The 19964-nt window shown below is 40.0% G+C and overlaps 1 protein-coding gene across 1 annotated transcript in view; it reads right to left on the reverse strand.

Annotated features, from left to right (window-relative positions):
* The window catches only part of Oca2 (OCA2 melanosomal transmembrane protein), a 329902-nt gene that overhangs the window by 238085 nt on the left and 71853 nt on the right, over positions 1-19964 (reverse strand). Inside the window, exons 3-4 of the mRNA XM_015480040.2 lie at positions 4993-5091; positions 1602-1790 (exon numbers count right to left, since the gene is read on the reverse strand). Of these exons, the coding sequence (XP_015335526.1) occupies positions 1602-1790; positions 4993-5091 (288 nt within the window). The remainder of the gene's footprint in view (positions 1-1601; positions 1791-4992; positions 5092-19964) is intronic.

A 19964-nucleotide genomic window follows, 5' to 3' on the forward strand; every position in this document is an offset into this window, starting at 1 on the left:
CATGTTGCTGGATTACAGGTGTGTGCCACCATGCCTGGCCTATCTCCACTCTTACCTCTTGGCTGTACTTATTGGCTTATATTCACCAAGAGGTGAACTCCTTGCATTCAGTTACAATATTATAAATACGATACTAATATCCTTTAGTTCCATAGCAAGCACAAGGCAACTATTCCAGGAATCACAGAGAATAAAACCACCATTGAAAGTCAAGTCTCAAATGTATGGGATTCTATTTATCTAAATTGCAAGGTAGTTGAGAACATGGCATCCTCTCGAGCTGTTAGCCAGCAGGGAAAACACATTAACAATGCTAGGGTTGACCCTTCTCATAACCCATGGGACCATATTACCATTCACATAATTTCATGATTTACATAATTTCAGGGCAGATTCATGAGACAAATTTTTGCTGCACCTAGGAGAAGGACTGAGACCACTCATGGTGAAGAAGCTACAGACAAGTAGGAAGCCTGGTGGGAAGAGACAGCTCCATGGTCAAGCAGCCATGGGGGGACCTGGGGTCTAATCCCTGCTCCAATCTTGGTTCAAATTCTGTGTGACCTTAGGCAAACTCCTTACCTTCAAGATACTCTCCATTCACCCCCAGGAATGTTGCCAGTAGGATAACTGAGTAACAGTTCCAGCGAATTACAAGGGTTTGAAAGTGGCCCCTGTGGGCACAGGTAGGTGCACTTGGGGCAAGCACTTGAGTGCATTTCAATTCGGCCCCGAAAGGATCTTCAAAAAGGACTTAATCCCCAAAGGTAGTGACACAGAAACAGCAAATTATGCACGTACCATCTTACTGTTAGCACGTGGAAGACCAGAGAGCAAAGGGACACCGGGTGACAGAAGACAGTAATATGACCACATATGGCTCTGCCAGTCATTCAGTTATTTCAGGTCAGATCCAGAATTGGGACCACTGATTCTCACTCCTAAGTCTTGTTCTGTCCCAGGAGATGATGCTTTTCAAACAGGTTGATCTCAAAAGAGTCCTTTCTCCAAATAAATGTGCGCAGGGGGAAAAGCCCAGCAAATAAAACTGTTAGAGTGAGAGCACTCCCACAAGGGCAGCACCTGTGGCTGTTGATGTCAGTGAATCAGAGATCCTTGTTCCCCACACCTGCATCGGCCGTCCACACATGCATACACACATGCAGCCTTAGGCTCCCAGCTCCCACTATGCAGAGGCCACTGCATCCCTTAGGCTGCACCATGCGCTAGACCCAAACCTTCATCGAAAACCATAAAGATGGTATCAAATTCTGAAACACCAGCAGCAGGCACTCCTGAAGTGAATCGATTCTATTTACAAACCTAAAGGCCATGAAGATCCCGAACCCCGCAAGCAAAAGGCAGGGAGTATAGGATGTGGGTCATTTATGTTTGTCATCAGCCTCAAGGGCTGCACACCGATTTTTCAGGGCCACTTTAAATGTCCTCCAAGGCCTGGGAGAAAAGTAGAAAACTTTGAAGGAAATGTGGAGCCTGGCTACATGCTAAAAGCCATGCTCCTCTTCACCCTGTTGTTTTAGAAGGCTTTAGTGGGAGTGAAACCCCTGCTTTGTCCCATGGCAGAGCTGGCATCCACCTACCTCAGTGTGGACATATGGACTCTGAGGTGGGTGCTGTCCGGAAGCTCCCCCTTCTCTGAGGAGGCAGATGTAGACAAACCAGCTGTGTCTCTGCTCAGCAGGTATCTTCGTTCCCATTCAACCGAGCTGTTTTCCCAAGATTCATCAGCGGTGATGAACTCTGAGGAGTAAGCAGGCATGCATCGAGACCTGGAAAACGAGAGCTTGGTAGTTATTTTTGCTTTGCATTGCTTTATTTTTTTTTTGTGTGTGTGTGTGTGTGTGTGTGTGTGTTCAAAATGATAAAGTCAATTCAATGTCCTGGATATTTAGTTCAAAAGTACGTATTAGTTTTAACTGCAAAGGCTGCCTCAGAGCCTCTTTACCAGCATAGAACTCAAAATCTTTTCTAGACCCAAGTGCTCTGGAGAAAAAGCAAAACAAAACAGCCAACAAAAAACACAGAAAGGATCAAAAGAAACTAGCTGTACCCCAAAACACTCAGAAAGTCATGTTATTTACATAAAATAATGCTGGGTCTGTTTAGGACAGGAAGTGAGGTGTAGGATCCAATCCTTCTGCAATGATGATAACAAGAGTTCTAGTCCTTCCCCACTTTCTCTCCTTACTTCATGGCAGTATTCATCATCCATTTCCAAAGCTCCCACCAGGTGCCAATCCAACTTCACTACCCATGTCCCTCAACTTCAGTTCAATTGAACACAATTATTTGGGGAATGAAGGCATAGGTTAGTGCCAGAGAGGGGGTTGGAAACTTGGGAGAAACTTTCTCAGCACAATGTGGTTATTTATTCTGAAATTGCATCAGCAAAGCAAGATTTCCTCTCAGTGGTGAGGTGTGAAATGTCATAGAACCAACCCTGATCTTCAAAAGAATCAAGACGTGAGGCACTCGCTCACTTTGGTGGAAGGAATGGGTCTCTTGGCATCACAGGACACTGGGAATCTCCAGGAATCACTCAGGCCTTCAAAATGAATTGCGGACCTTCAAGAAATATCAGTCTTTTTTGATTTGGGGAATCTTCTAATACAGTTGTTACTGGCTCAGACCAGTTCCCACTTGTTTCAATATTTGTCTCTCTCTGAATGGGCTTGATCTCTCAATACCTAGATCCATTATACTTGTCCTGAAGCAGAGTTGAGTGGTGTAAGCTTTTCCTCCTCTGTGTATATCTTTCTGGAATGAAGCTGTGGGGCAAGTAGTCTACCTGGATTTCCCACACAACATCCAAGGCAATATGAGCAGGAATGAGCAACATCAGTATTGGCTAGACAGGTCCATGAATGGGGTCTATGTTTAGAAAGACAAACCAAGGGGAACTTGTTACAAAATTATAGGTGCTCACATCCATTTACATAAATTGGTTGAATCCCTGGTCTTCTGAACAATTCCCTCTGTACAAGTGCACCTGACTCTCAAGAGGCTGTACCAAATGCCAAGATGTTCATGCATTGCAGAGAATACACATGAGATCATAGCATCACCATTAATGACAGCTGCAATCTGTTGTTACATGTTAGAAAAAAGTGAGGATGCTCAAACCCAGCTAACTTAACAGAGTATTATGATTTTACTGAATATGTATCAGGGCTTTAGAACTGGTTCACAAGAAAAAAAAATCATATTCAAAAGGAGAAGCCCCAAGATGAAAATTAGATTGTGTAAAATCAATATGTAGTGAGATAACAAATGACTGAAAATTGTTAATCTTTTCTGTCAATTTTATGATTAGACAATGCTCAGGTATGTGAAAAATAATTTCTCTCTCCTCTTAACTGCTGAAGAAACACAACTGTAACAAAACTGGAACTAAGAAAGTGCTTTCTTATAAATGGAAAAAACAAAGCAAGTTAATTTCAGTGCTTTCTTAAAAAATATATATATTAGTTATAGATGGACACAATGTCTTTATTTTACTTTATGTGGTGCTGAGGATCTAACCTAGTGCCTCATGCATGCTAGGTGTACTCTCGACCTCTGAGCTACAACCCCAGCCCAATGTCAGTGCTTTCTAAAGTGGTGGTGTGCACTAGAACTTTCTGCGGAGATGGAAACATTCTCTGTTTGCCTAGGCCAGTAGCCAATTGCTGTTGGACACTTGAAGAATTGAAATTTTAATTTTGTTTCAACTTAATTCATTTTAATTTGAATAACCATGTTTGATGAGAAGCCACCATGTTGGTCAGTGCCAATGCAGAGCAAACTCTGACCCTGTACCACTGAACATTCCTGCCCTCAATATGCTGAAAAGGACACATTTATTTCTGAAAATATGTAAATCAATGGATGTTATCTTGATCAAAACTGCCACAATATTGAGTAAAAGTAAAGCAGCAAAAAGACCTTCCCACAACCAATACTTTAATGAGCTTCATGCAAAAGCTGTAAGCAAAGCTGACCCATGTTCTGGCCTCTGATGTGAGGCCCAGTTAACACCCCAGAGCATGTCTCTGTGTCCAACATGCTCCAGACGAAGGCTTCCACCTCATTGGTTTTCCAGTGAATTATAAATTCTAAAATGTCTCAGGCCTTAGCAGTTTACTGGATAATTCAAGAGAAAGCATTAAAGAAAGAGATGTATGAAGTGTTTGTTTTTCAAAGATATGGATTAGGAGAGACAGAGACAAGAGTTATCCCACCCCTCCCCCAAAGGGAAGCTTTAAGCAGATGGGTCAGTAGAAATGCCCACCACCCATCTATCACTGAGGGGCTGGCAGCAGGGGGCATACTGTGTAACAAGATGTATAGGGAGCCAGGGAACACCAAGAAGTGTCTCAGGATTTCTGAAAATTGTTTGCAGAAAAAACTGAAGACCTAGCCAAGCCCTCATCCTAGAGGAAGTGTCTCTGCAAATTATCCTCCAGGTTAGCTCTGCTCAGACAATTCCACAGCTACCCAGGTTTGCCTCAGAAAAGACCTTCTGACTAGCAGGAATGAAACTTTCTTGTGAATCTTACCTACAGGGTTTCTCAACTTCATTACTATTGACATTTGGGCTGGTGGGACGGTGTGGGAGGGTTCCCTGTGCATTAGAGAATGTTGAGCAGCGTCTCTGACCTCTGCCCTTCAATGCCAACAGCACCCCAGCTACCAGTGTGATAAACAAAAATGTCTCCAGACAATGCCAACCTCACTCCTGGCTGAGAAACCCCAGTCTCACATGGGCTCACTAATCATTGTAAGGTTATGCTTAAGGGCATTTGGGAATTCCTAAGCCACAGATATAACCACCAGCATGATGAACATCCATTACAATGATGCATCAAGGATCTGATAGAGATCAAATGTCAAGTAAAAAGTTATAGCTCAGGAAGAAATTCTCCACCATAAGTGCCATGGACATTGCCCAAAGAGTTCTTACATTCTTAAGAAGAAAAACAAAAATCTCACCCTCTGTCTTGTGAGGAATTATGCAGCAATGGAGTATTTTCTGTAATGCAGGGGTCTTTAGAACTGGAGCTGAAGAACTGAAGAAAAGGAGATGGGGACCTGAAAAAGACAGGAAAGGAACCAGAATCAGCAGCACAAAACAATGGAGGTGTCCCCAATAACAGGGAGCAAGATCCAACCAAAAATCTGCCCAAGATTCAGCAATAAATTGTACATGGAATTTTGACCCAAAAGTTCTATCTGAATTGTAAAAATCTAGAGTTTAGGAGAGACAATTAGAATTTTACCTTTTTCTCCAGTCTAACCAAAATGCAAAAAAAAAAAAAAAAAAAAAAAAAAAAAAAAAAGCAGAAACTCTCTCAGGAGACCAGATGCTATGGGATTCACACTTTCAGGTTAATGTTAGCATTGAACTTTCCATGCAGAGCTTTCCATCAATACAAGCATTCAAACCGATGGACCCATTTATATGCAGATAATTCTATCTCCAGAGATCACAACACATTCACGTGAAAATGTCCTAATGGCTTCTACTGGAAGACCAAGTAGCAGAAGTCAGGGCCAACTGGTAGAAATAAAATGGTAGCCAGAGTGGCATGGAGGAGACTCCCATTGGGCAGCAGTCACAACCGAGGCAAAGCCCTGGGAGGATGCCCCCCTGCTACACTGGCCTGTCTACTCAAAGAAAGGCTGCCAAAAATGTTATTATCCAGATAAGGAGCTTTGTGAAAGGGAAATGATTGTCCAGATGCAAGTGCACCACCAATATATGGTTGTTCTCATTAAAGGACACATGATGTTTTATGAGAACTTGTAGAAATCATTTTCACTCCTAATCATTGGAAATATGTTACTTTATACACTGATATACTACCTTTCTTAAATAGCCCAGATGATATAAAGATGCTGTGGGTGCCATGAATCACTCACATAGAGAAATAACAGTCATTCCTTTGGATCATAAATGCACAAGGAAGGAATTCTAAGAAAAATAATATTTCCACTATTTTTCTCATTCAAGCATTCATTGGTGACAGACAGTAAGACTCTGGTTTTGTGGATGAGTGAACACCAGGCCACTGAGCTGTGACTAACAGCACCCACCATGTCTCCAGGAAGACAGAAATGGAGTCTATTCGAGGTCAGCATGAGTCCCCTTGGCACTATGTCTGGGCTGCCTTTGGCCACTTTCAATGGAGAACACAGATGACAGAGAACTCTCTCCGCAGGGGCCTTCCTAGCCAGTAAGGGGAATGCGAAGGGACAAAGGCATAGAGTAGATGCCTTGATTTGGGCAGATGAAGGAAGAAAGGTAGGTAGAAGAATTTTTCTCAAGAAATTTAATAATTAGAGTATTTTTAACAGCTCAAACTGGCTTATGCAATTAGTTGAGTCTACTCCTCCAAACTCTCATAATTGTAAATCTAGAAGGGCTTCAGGTATCTATAGGAAAATGTCTCAATGAGTCAACAAATATCTAGGTATTTTCTGTTGCTCCCAGGAATGGTTTATTGCATGGTATTACTGGGAAAGCCCACTATTTCGAAGACCTTGATCATATTATTTAACTACCCTATGCTTCCATTTCCTCAACTGTGTCATACAGATTTAAAGAAAACCACACACACACACACACACACATGCACACACCCATCAGCTTTGATGCATTAAATAAGATGTAAATGTAAAAGAATGAGTTTGATTACTGATGCAATTATTTTCATTAGACTGTGAGTTCCTTATGAATGGCCGCCATGTTGTTTTTATCCACCATAAGTAGTACCCGATTGAATATAGGTTCTTAATAAATATTTAATAATGGATGGTTTAAAACCCAGTAATCATAACTTATTTGGCTGAGAATAACTTTTTTTTTGACTCGAACAAAACAGTTTTCTAAGCCATTACAATGTTCTTAGAATCAACATTGTCCCTCTGAAGAGTGGTTAGTGCAGTGCAGGTTCCTTGGAAAGCCTAACCTTGAGGGTCTCAGAACAGTACAGGGCAACACCATGTTACACAACGCACAGGATTTGCCTTCTTGCCATTAAGGAGGAAATTTGGAAATGGGGGAAGGGTCCAAAGTCCATTTTATCCTCTCTGCAGTGGCCACATATAGCTGATTTCATTATTGCTTAATATGCTGTTGCACTTTGTAACACACAGTATTTTATGATTGTAGTTGAGCATTATGAAATGGTTTCTAAACTATTTTATATAGTTATATTATTTTTCTAAAAAGCCAAAAATAAAATGAGTTTCACCAGGAAATTTCCCAAGAGACTTCAGGCCATTCAAAATTTAAACTTGACACCACCCTGATAGTGTTTCTCACTGTCTCAAATTCATTCTTCTTCCCAAAGAGGGGAGAACAGAGGAACCCCTTTAAGTCCTGTTACTCGGCAGGATCCCTGACATGCATCCTGGAACACAAACTTAGCATAGAGGAGACTCAGGATGACCCAGAATACACATTTCATAGCTTGGCAATAAAAACTACAGTCCACAGAGCTGAAAGCCTGGCCTGTTTCCTTTGGCATAATTAAGGGAGAAAGTAGTGATGAGATCTATATTATTCCTGACCTTTTCTCTTCTGAAAAAAGAAATCCCCTTGACATTTTTCTGACTTCACATCTGTGTGGTTTCATAAATTTCAACAGTGTCTGGCTCCCTCATGTCTCAACAAACTCTGTACATGCATTTGCAAAATTCACCCATGCCCATAAACTTATAAGCAGGCAATATTTATTTTGAATAATTTGGAAATTCAAAAAGAGGATAACAAATTAAAAATTGTATGTAATCCCATTTTCCAGAGACACCCAAAGCTAACATTTAAAGAACTTGCTTTCAGGGTTGTTGTTGTTGTTGTTTTTTTTTCCTACATATAGTGAATATTTTTCTAAGTCAGGTGTACCTATGGATCTATGCATGTACGGACACACATTCTCACACATAAGGTGTTTTTCTTCAGATTTTTCAACTTAGCCATCTCATTAGCATTTCCTGTGTTATTTACTGTTCTTGTACAACATAATTTTAGTGTTGATCATCATATTCCATTATATGAATTGCCGCATTAAGCTTGACAGTCCATCTATTGATGGAGATCTAGGAGATTTCTGGGTTTTTATTGAAGTAAGTAACAAATGCCGAGAGTACTGGTATTTAAGTTTGTGTGTGCCTCTGCCTATTTCCTTAGGATTGATTCTTAAAAGTAGAGTCATGGGTCTAGAATTTTCTTGGACCACCATCCTCTTGCTGGAAGAAAGACTGTCTAATACTGTAACTTTCGGTTACAGGCAAGAACAAATTTTTATTGCTGCCAGTCCTGATATTAGCTAAGGTTTAAATCCTCAAGCAATAAGTTTTAAAGAGCTAGAATAATGGATATGATCCAACCCCACCACTGTCAAGGAATCCTGCTGCCATGAAAATTAGGGAGACAAGTTCATGCCAGACTGAGAGATTCAGCTTGTTTCCCATACCTCTGCCACAACTCACCTTCAACAGTTTCCTCGTCTCCAGACCTTCCAGTTCTTTCTAGATCCAAATACTTGACAACCCTATGCTGCTTTCTGCAATATTACTGAGGAAGAAAAGTAACTAAAACTGTTGCAGATATGAAGCACCTCATATATTAACACTTCTGTGAGAATTTACATTTTTAAAGACCAGAAATGAGAATGGACAGTTTGGGGAGGTGGAGGCTGGGTGTCAGAGGCAGAGGAAGAGATTTGCTCTCAGTCTCTCTCAAGCCCTGTGGCGTGTAGGCACCACAGACACGGCCATGGCTGAGGTCAGCTCTCCTTGGCAGTGGGACACAGAGCTGGTAACACAAAATGAAAAGTGCTATCTCTAATCTGTGTGGCAACCAAACTCACATCCATGCACTTTCCAAAAGATGTCTCCAAGCTTCCCTGAGGAAACCCAAGAGCAGGCAGGAAGGCAGAGGGATGAGTGCAGAGGAGAGGTGGCATAAGCCATGCAGAGCTCCATGTGGAGCTACACCCAGGGCCAGCCTGCAAGTGGGACCAGGAAAAATCAGCAGAAGGCAGAGGGTTGGAAGGCAGTCAGTAGCCCTGTGAGACCAGGTCAGGGAAGGACCCCAATGCATGTGTGGGGACCAAGTATGTGAAAACCAAGCTGAGCCACGAGACCCTCCCTGCCCCAGAGCCTGCACCACAGCTGGGCTGTTTGGAAGCAGCTGAGGAGCCCTGCCATAACCAGAGCAGGGGATAGGCTGCAGAAAACAGAGACATGTTTCCATCTGGGGCCAGCTCTTCACATCCCCATTGCCTGACGGTATCCCTAAAGTGTCCTAGAAAGAAAGGGGATTCTCCCCCCCTCATTATTGCTAGGATTCTGTTTGATAAGGATTAATAACAACCATGGATCATTAAAGTGAATGCTTTCTGCATCCAGGATCTGTGCCTATCACCTTATGATCTCATTTACCCCTCATGATAACTCTAAAGGTAGATAATTTTCTCTCCATTTGAAAAGGAGCAAATATAATTCAAAGAAGTCAGACCCTGGGTGGGCCCCCAGCTGCTAAGGGCAGAGCAGCATGTGCCCAGTTCCTGATACCAGTCTTCAGCCCTTCCTTCCCACCAGGAGGCAATGCATCTGAGAGGTGGTGCTAGGCAGGGAGCCCTCCATGCAGATGACCACAAAGAGGCCTTGACGGATCAGTCAAGCAGCAGTCACAGCCAACATGACCCCCCATTCTTCTCTGCCGGTCAGGGAGAACAATGAGGTTTCACACACACACACACATCTCTCTCTCTCTCTCTCTCTCTCTCTCTCTCTCTCTCTCACGCACACACACACACACACACACACACACACACACTTCATTGTCCCAACCTACCTTCTCAGGAAAGAAAAGCAAACCAGCAGACAAAAGCATAGCTGAGTTTGCCCCAAAAGTGGCCACCTGGAACACAGCCAGGTGAGGAAGAAACACGAGCAGGAAGCTATTACCCATTTATGTGCAATTTTCAGAAGGCTTGGAAGAAGACTGCGATTTCTTACCTGAATACAATCAGAGCCTCTGAGACTCTCATCATCATTCTGTCTGAGCTGAGATAGGCTTTTTAAGTTCAGTTTAGCACAGAAAGGAAAGTGATGTCCACAGCTGAGCTGCTTGGAAGCAACCTCTGTACACTCTTCTTCAGGATAAGCCCCCACCACACAGTGCACAGTAAAACAGGAAGGAAGCAAGGTGATCTCATTGGCATCTACATTTCTGAGTTATGGGGGACAAAAACATACAGGGAAGGGCATGGTAATGTAAGACAAAATGGAAAGTGATATCTCTACTCTGATCTGTGTGGCAACCAAACTCACATCAACACACTTTCCAAAGGATGTCTCCAAGCTTCCCTAAGGAAACCCAAGAGCAGGCAGGAAGGCAGAGAGCTGAGCGCAGAGGAGAGGTGGCATAAGCCATGCAGAGCTCCATGGGGAACTACACCCATGGTATTCTTGGCTCTGATGGGCTGTGACCTGTGTCTTCCCAGCGCATAGCCTACACACTGAGACATGCATGGGCCCCTAGCCTAAGCCACAGTTTCCTCACTGTGGATGCTGGACAAGACACTAACCCCACATGTCCCCATCTACTCACCTGTACGGGAGAAGACCAATGGTCACTACTTCACACAGTTACTGTGAGGATTAAACGGGTGAGTCCAGGGCATGTGCAAGATCTAGGACATGGCTATGGTTTAGCGTTCCAGCCAAACAACAAACTCTGCCCAAAAAACCCAAGGAGTTGGGCATATATGTCCCACATTTTGGCCTGGCCCATGGCCTTGCTGAGCACAGGGTCCACATCTTCCACTTGCCTGCTCTTCAAGCTTTGTTGAGCACCTCTTCACAGTAGAATTCCCTCCCTCTGGTCATCTCTCCACTAGCTCTTGCCCTCTTAGGAGAGGGTTTATCACAGTTGTTGGGCAGAGCCATCCTTCCCACTGTCCACTCTAGAAGTGAGAGGTGTAGTGTTCAGGACAGTGACACAGAGCAGGTGATGGCCATGAACTCCATGATATTGCTGACTCTTATGACAACCTTAGGATTAAAATATACCAAAAAGTCTTTTTGCTGATAAAAGAGGAGGAAATAACACTCTTTTTTATTTGTTCTTTTTAGACATACATGTAAATAGAGTATATTTTGACATATAAAACACATGGAGTACAACTTATTCGAATGAGGATCCCATTCTTGTGGTTGTACATGATGTGGAGTTTCACTGGTAGATGTATTCCTATATGAGCATAGGAGAGTTATGTCTGATTCATTCTACTGTCTTTCCTATTCCACCTCCCCTCCCTTCCCTTCATTCCCCTTTGCTTAGCCCACTGAACTTCTATTCTTCCCTCTCCAGGCCCATTATTGTGTGTTAGCATCTGCACATCAGAGAAAACATTTGGCCTCTGGTATTTGGGGACTGGCTTATTTCACTTAGCATGATAGTCTCCAGTTCCATCCATTTATTGGCAAATGCTTTAATTTTATTCTTCTTTATGGTTGAATAATATTCCATTGTGTGTGTGTATATATATATATATGTGTGTATATATATATATATATATATATATATATATATATCACATTTTCTTTACCCATTCATCAGTTGCAGGGCACCTAAATTGGTTCCACAGCTTAGCTATTGTGAATTAAGTTTCTATAAACATTGTTATGGCTATGTCATGTAGTATGCTGCTTTTAAGTCCTTTGGGTATATACTGAGGAGTAGGATAACTGAGTCAAATGGTGGTTCCTTTCCACATTTTCTGAGGACTCTCCATACTGCTTTCCAGAGTGATTGCACCAATTTGCAGTCCCACCAGCAATGTATGAGCGTGATTTTTCCCCACATCCTCACCAACATTTATTGTTATGCGTATGCTTGATAATTGCCATTCTGACTGGAGTGCAATGAAATCTCAGTGTAGTTTTAATTTGCGTTTCTCTAATTGCTAGAAATGTTGACCATTTTTTTCATGTATTTGTTAACTGATCATATTTCTTCTTCTGTGATGTGTCTGTTTGGTTCCTTTGCCCATTTGCTGATTGGGTTATTATTTTTTTTTTTGGCAGTGGGGAGGGGGTTAAGTTTTGAGTTCTTTATATATCCTGGAGATTAATGTTCTTTCTGAGGTATAGATGGCAATGATTTTCTCCCATTCTGCAGCTCTCTCTTCACACTCTTGATTATTTCCTTTGCTGTGAAGAAGCTTTTTAGTTCAATAAAATCCCGTTTATTGATTCTTGATTTTATTTTCTGCACTTTAGGAGTCTTCTTGAGGAAGTTGGTTCCTAAACCAACATGTTGTAAAGTCGAGCCTTATATTTTCTTCTAGTAGGCACAGGGCTTTTCTGGTCTAATGCTTAGGTTCTAGATACACTTTGAGTTGAATTTCATGCAGGATGAGAGGGGTTAAATTTCATTCTGCTACATATGGGTTTCCAGTTTTCCCAGCACAATTTGTTGAAAAGGCTATCTTTCCTCCAATGTATGTTTTTGGCATCTCTGTCTAGTATAATATAACTATATTTATGTGGGTTTGACTCTGGGTCTTCTATTCTGTTCCATTGGTCTTCATGTCTGTTATGGTGCCAATACCATGCTGTTTTTTTTGTTACTATTGCTCTGTAGTATACTTTAAGGTCTGGATTTGTGATGCCACCTGCTTCACTCTTCTTGCTACAGATTGCTTTGGCTACTCTGGGTCACTTATGTTTTCAAATAAATTTCATTGCTTTTTCTATTTCTTTAAGGAATGTCATTGGAATTTTGATTGGAATTGCATTAAATCTGTAGAGTGCTTTTGGTATTATGGTCATTTTAACAATATTAATTCTGCCTATCCAAGAACAGGGAGATCTTTCCATCTTCTAAGGTCTTATTTAATTTCTTTCTTTAGTGTGCTGTAGTTTTCATTATAGTGGTCTTTCACCACTTTTGTTAAGTTGATTCCCAAGGGTTTTTTTATGTTTTTGTTTTTGTATTTTTGAGGCTATTGTAAATGGGGTAGTTATCCTAATTTCTCTTTCAGAGGATTCATCACTGATGTACAGAAATGCATTTGATTTATGGGTGTTGATTTTATATCTTACTATTTTTACTGAATTCATTTATTAGTTCTAGAAGTTTTCTGGTGGAGTTTTTTGGATCCTCTAAGTATAGAATTATATTGTCAGCAAAAAGTGATACTTTGAGTTCTTCTTTTCCTATTCATATCCCTTTAATTTCTTTCATCTGTCTAATTGCTCTGGCTAGAGTTTCAAGGACTATGTTGAATAGAAGAGGTGAAAGAGGGCAACCCTGTTTTGTTCCAGTTTTTAGAGGGAATGCTTTCAATTTTTCTCCATTTAGAATGATGTTAGCCTGGGACTTAGCATAGATAGTTTTTACAATGTAGAGGTATGTTCCTATTATCCCTAATTTTTCTAGTGTTTTGGACATGAAGGGATGCTGTATTTTATCAAATGCTTTTTCTGCATCTATTGAGATGATCATATGATTCTTATCATTAAGTCTATTGATGTGATGAATTACATTTATTGATTTCCATATGTTGAACCAACCTTGTGTCCCCGGGATGAACCCCACTTAATCGTGGTGCACTATCTTTTTAATATACTTTTGTAATCAATATGCCAGAATTTTATTGAGAATTTTTGCATATATGTTCATTAGAGATATTGGTCTTAACTTTGCTTGATGTGTCTTTGTCTGGTTTTGGAATCAGGGTGATATTGGCCTCATAGAATGAGTTTGGAAGTGTTCCCTCTTTTTCTATTTTATGGAATAATTTGAGGAGCATTGGTATTAGTTCTTCCATGAAGGTCTTATAGAACTCAGCTGTGAATCCACCTGGTCCTGGGCTTTTCTTGGTTGGTAGGGTTTAGATGGCATCTTCTATTTTATTGCTTGAAATGGATCTGTTTAACTTGTGTATATTGTTCTGATTCAGTTTGGGTAAATCACATGACTCAAGAAATTTGTTGAGTCTTCGATATTTACTGTTTTATTGAAGTACAAATTTTCAAAATGGTTGGTAATTATCTTCTGTATTTCTGAGTGTCCATCATAATATTTCCTTTTTCATCACATATGTTAGTGATTTGAGTTTTCTCTCTCTTTCTCTTCATTAGCATGGCTAAAGGTTTATTAATTTTATTTATTTTTTCAAAGAACCAACTTCTCGTTTTGTCAATTTTTTCAATTGTTTCTTTTGCTTCAATTTCATTTATTTCAGCTCTGATTTTAATCATTTCCTGTCTTCTAGTAATTTGGGTGTTGATTTGTTCTTCTTTTTCTAGGGCTTTGAAATATAATGTTAGGTCATTTATTTGTTGACTTTTTATTCTTTTAAGGAATGAACTCCATGCAATGAACTTTTCTTAGTACTGCCTTCATGGTGTCCCAGAATTTTTTTAAAGTATTTATTTTTTAGTTGTAGTTGTAGTTTAGTTGTACCTTTATTATTTTATTTATTTATATTTATGTCGTGCTGAGGATTGAACCCAGGGCATCACATGTGCTAAGCGAGTGCTCTACTGCTGAGCCACAACCCCAGTCCCCAGAGATTTTGATATGTTGTATCAAGTGTTCTCATTTACCTCTAAGAATTTTTTAATATCGTCTCTGATGTCTTCTGCAATCTGTGCATCATTCAATAGCGTATTATTTAGTCTCCAGGTATTGGAGTAGCTTCTTTTTTTATTTTACCATTGATTTCTAATTTTATTCCATTATGATCTGATAGAATGCAGGGTAGTATCTGTATCTTTTTTGTATTTGCTAAGAGTACTTGGTGGCATAATATATGGTCTGAATTAGAGAAGGATCCATGTGCTGCTGAGAAGAAAGTATATTCACTCATTGATGGATAAAATATTCTACATATGTCTGTTAGGTCTAAATTATTGATTGTATTATTGAGTTCTATAGTTTTTTGTTTGTTTGTTTAGCTTTTGTTTAGAAGCTATCCAGTGGGGAGAGAGTGGAGAGAGAGAGTGGTGAGAGAGGTGTGTTAAAGTCACCCAGTATTATTGTGTTCTTCTCTATTTAACTCTTGAACTTGAGAAGAGTTTGTTTCATAAATGCAGATGCTCCATTGTTTGGGGCATATATATTTATAATATTTATGTCTTGTTGATATGTTTCCCTTAAGCAGTATGAAATGACCTTCTTTATCTCTTTTGACTAACTTTGGCTTGAAGTCTATTTTATCTGATCTGAGGATGGAAACCCCTGCTTGTTTACACAGTCCATGTGAGTGTTATATTTTTACCCAACCTTTTACCTTCAGTCTGTGGATGAATTTTCCTATCAGTCTCTTGAAGGCAGCATATTGTTGGGACTATTTTTTTAAATCCAATCTGCCAGTCTATGTCTTTTGATTGATGAGTTTAGGCCATTAACATTCATGGTTTTTATTGAAACAAGCTTTGTATTCCTGGTAATTTTTGTTTATTTTTGGTTTTTAACTTGACTTGGTTTCTCCTTTGATTGGTTTTTTCCTTTAGTGTAATGCCTCTCTTCAATTTGCATTTTCATTGTTGTTTTCATTTCCTCCTCATGGAATATTTTGCCAAGGATGTTCTATAGTACAGGCTTTCTAGTTGTTAATTCTTTTAACTTTTGTTTATCATGGAAGGTTTTCATTTTATCATCAAAACTGAAGCTTAATTTTGATGGATGTCAGATTCTTGGTTGGCTTCCATTTTCTTTCAGAGCTTGGTATATGTTATTCCAAGATCTTCTAGCCTTGAGGCTCTGGTTTGAGAAATCTGCAGGTATCCTAATTGCTTTTCCCCTATATGTGATCTGATTCCTTTCTCCTGTGCTTTTAAAATTCTCTTCTTGTTCTGTATGCTAGGCACTTTCATCATAATGTGCTTTGATGTAGATTTGTTGTAATTTTGTACATTTGGTGTCCTCTTGTATTTGATTTTCCAATTCATTTTTCAGGTTTGGAAAATTTCCTGATAATATTTTATTGAATAGATTTTTCATTCCTTTGGTTTGTAACTCTAGACCTTCCTCCATCCCAATAATTCTTTTTGTTGTTGTTGTTTTAATTAGTTACACATAACAGTACGATGACCTTGACATATCATACATTTGAATCAGATGGGATATAATTTCTCATTTTTCTGAGTATAGGGTTGCAGAATCACATTAGTCATGCATCCACATATATGCACACAGTAATAATAATGTCTGTTTCATTCTACTATCCTTCCTATCTCCCCAACCCCTCCCCTCCCCTCCCATCACTTCTCTCTACCTAATCTAGGGTAACACTATTCTTTTTTTTCTCACATCTTCATACATGTATTTTGTATAACAATCAGGGTCTCCTTCCACCATCCATGCAATTCCCTTTCTCCCTCCTTTTCCTCCCACCCTTCTTCCCTATGTAGAGGTAATCTTCTTCCCATGCTCTTCCTCTCTTCCCCATTTTGAGTCACCCCCCTTATATCAGGGAAGATATTCAGCATTTGTTTTTTTGGGATTGGCTAACTTCACTTAGCATAATTTGCTCTAATGCCATCCATTTCCCTGCAAATGCCATGATCTTATATTTTAGTGCTGAGTAATATTCCATTGTGTATATACGCCACATTTTTTTTATCCATTCATCCATTGAAAGGCATCTAGGTTGGTTCCACAGTTTAGCTATTGTGAATTGTGCTGCAATAAACATTGATGTGGCTGTGTCCCTGTAGTATGATGTTTTTAGGTCTTTGGGGTGTAGTCTGAGAAGAGGAATAGCTGGGTTAAATGGTGGTTCCATTCCCAGCTTTCCAAGGAATCTCCATACTGCTTTCCAAATTGGCTGCACCCCAATAATTCTTATATTTGGTCATTTCATGTTATCCCGTATTTCTTGGATGTTCTGCTAATGGTTTCTTACCATTTTCCCTGGGTGGTCAACTTTATTTTTAAGATTATATATTTTGTCTTCATTGTCTGTGGTTCTGTCTTCCAAGTGATCTAATCTGTTGGTGCTGCTCTTTATTGAGTTTTTAATTTGGATTATTATTTCCTTCTTTTCAAGGATTTCTGTTCACTTTTTTCCAGAACCTCTGTTTCCTTATTGAAGTAATCTTTTGCTTCCTGTATTTGCTTATGTAGCGCTTTATTGAAATGATCTTTTGCTGTCTGTATTTGCTCTCTTATATCATCCTTTAATTCACAGAACATTTTAATTATTTACATCCTGAATTCCTTTTCTGTCACTTCTTCTGTTGTACTGGCCATGGATTCTAATAATGTGGTATCTTGGTTTGTTTGGGGCACTTTCTTCCCTTGTTTTTTCATGATGCTTATGTGTCTTCCCTCCTAGAACTGCAGATCTGAGGTGTTACAGTTTTTACCCTATAGACTTACGGCTTCCCTGCAGGGTTCCAATACCTCTCCTTTAAGGAGGAGATCAATATTAACAGATCCCAATACAAACCATATACAGCCTTAAACCAAATAACATCTATTAAGATGTTTAAAGTTTTGTCGCAATAGGCAGAAATGGTGAGTTCAATTATTAGCTACAATATAAACAGTAGGTCTACAAAATTGTCTACAGTTTCAAATGGTGGACAAAGAGAGAACAGAGTGGGGGTTGTAAAATGAAAAGTTAAGGAGGTAGGAAGTGAGGATATAGAGTTATTAGATCTTAGGAAGCATGAAAGAGGAATCAAAAGGAGTTGGCTAGTAGCAGGAGAAAGGAGATTTGTGGGAGACAAGTAAATGGGAAGATAATAGAGTACAAAAAACAAATAAACATAAAAATTAAGAAATGTAAAAATAAAAAAGAATATACAACACAACTGTAATATACTATTCAGACATCCCAATCCTCAGTAGCCTAATGCATGAAAAGTAGTTGGTTTCCCAAATGTTGGGGATGTGAGGGAGGGAAAAGAGAAAAAGAAAGAAAAGAATCTTAAAGGAAAATTAAAGAATTGTTTCTGTTGGAGTTCAGTGTCTTTCCTGCTTTCCTTCTCATCCAGTAGGTGGGGTTGTCTGTTGTTTGCAGGTATCTCCACTCTCAGGATGGTGAAGGTTATTCCGGTGGGAGGGTTGGTGTTGGAGGTGGAACTCCTAGAAGTGGGGTATAGCACTTGCTGGTCCCAGTTGGAAGACTGTACCCCAAGGATCTCCTTTGGGGCCCACTCAGGTGTTGTGGGTATCTGGCCTTATCTCCTTATACTGCCTGTGGACCTCACAATTCCTGGTCTCTAATTTAGTCTCTAAACTGTTTCTCACTCACCCCCTACCTTTCTACTTCCTAATCAGGAACCTCTCTCTCCGAGGTCTGGTGGGCTGCACTTTGGGGCCTGTGCACCTATCCTAGAGAGCTATTTTTGTGTCGGGCAGTTTAGGACCAGGCTTTGAGAGATACAAACTGGCCACATAGCTGCAAGTGCTGTGCCAGGTTAGTGGCTGTGGGGAAAGGGCTAGAGGTAACTTGATATTGTTTCTAGGCTCCAGCCGGGGTCCCAAGCTGGAAGTTGCCCCAATTAAAGATTGTAATGGCAGTAGTGAGAATAACCCAGAAGGCCACAAAGGTGTCCCAAGACGGAGGTAGCCACTTTCAGAGATGGGGCATTGGGGTGGGCCAGGTGATGGTGTTGGAACTGTATTTTAAGACGCAGTTCAGTGGCATTCAGTGCTGTGGCAAGCAGTTGCTTCCAGACCCTCTCTAGTGTCCTCAGGTACAGGCTACCACATAGAGGGGGCTATGATGGAGGTTGCAGTGTCCCAACATGAAGGCAACCAAGGGAGCCCCAGGTTGGTAGATGGGGTCCACATAGGAGCAACAGCCAGTGTTCCTATGTGGGTGGGCAGTCAAAGGCACTGATGCCAGGGATCCTGCTTGGAAACTGTGGCCAGGGATCCTGAGTGGGCAAGCCACTAGGGGTCCTGTATGGGCACAGTGGGCGGGATTCCTGCACAGGAGCAGCAGGTCCTCTAATAACTCTCAGAGAAACAGTCTTCCCACTGCTTGAATCCAAGGTCATGGATCAACAAAGACTGCAGCACCCCTCTAGGTGGCCATCTTGGATCCCCACGAGAAGATAATTATTAATCCATATTAATAGACATGCAATGAATAAAAATGTAATTGTTAATGTAAATAACACAAAAGTGGGGAGCAACAGAGATTTACAGCACAATTTTATATGCAATTTAAGTTAAATTGGTATCAATTCAAATTAGATTGGTATAAGGATGTTATGTGTAATTGACACTGTAAGCACAAAGAAAATATCTGAAGCATATACACAAAAAGAATTGAAATAAGAATAAAAACAAAATAAATAAGTTAAACTCAAAAGGAAAGCAGTGACAGAGGAAAAAACTATAAGACATACAGAAACAAATAGCAAAACACAAATGTAACTTTTGTATCAGTAATTACATTAAATGTAAATGAACTAAATTCTGTAATCAAAATCCACAAACTGGTAGAGTTACTTAAAACAAATCCTAATTCAACTAAAGACTGGCTATAAGAAATTCACATAGGTTGAAAGTGAAAGGATGGAAAAAGATATTCCATATAAATAGTAACCAAAAGGGAGCTGGGGTAGCTAAAATGGGCTTTAAGTCAAAAACTTATAAAAGCCAACATGATAAAGAAGTCAATTCCCCAAGAAAATGCATCAGTTATAAACAATATGCATCAAACATCAGAACTCCAATATACATGAAGCAAACATGGACAGAACTGAAGGAAAAATAGCTCTACAGTACCGGGTGCAGATACTAATATCTTACTTTCTTTTTTTTTTTTTTTTTTTTTTCTTGTGGGTTGTTCAAAACATTACAAATTTCTTGACATATCATATTCCACACTTTGATTCAAGTGGGTTATGAACTCCCACCTTCACCCCATACACAGATTGCAGAATCACATCAGTTACACATCCATTGATTTACA

The sequence above is a fragment of the Marmota marmota genome, unplaced genomic scaffold, assembly GCF_001458135.2.
Source record: "Marmota marmota marmota unplaced genomic scaffold, marMar, whole genome shotgun sequence".
In the NCBI taxonomy this organism is placed as follows: Eukaryota; Metazoa; Chordata; class Mammalia; order Rodentia; family Sciuridae; genus Marmota; species Marmota marmota.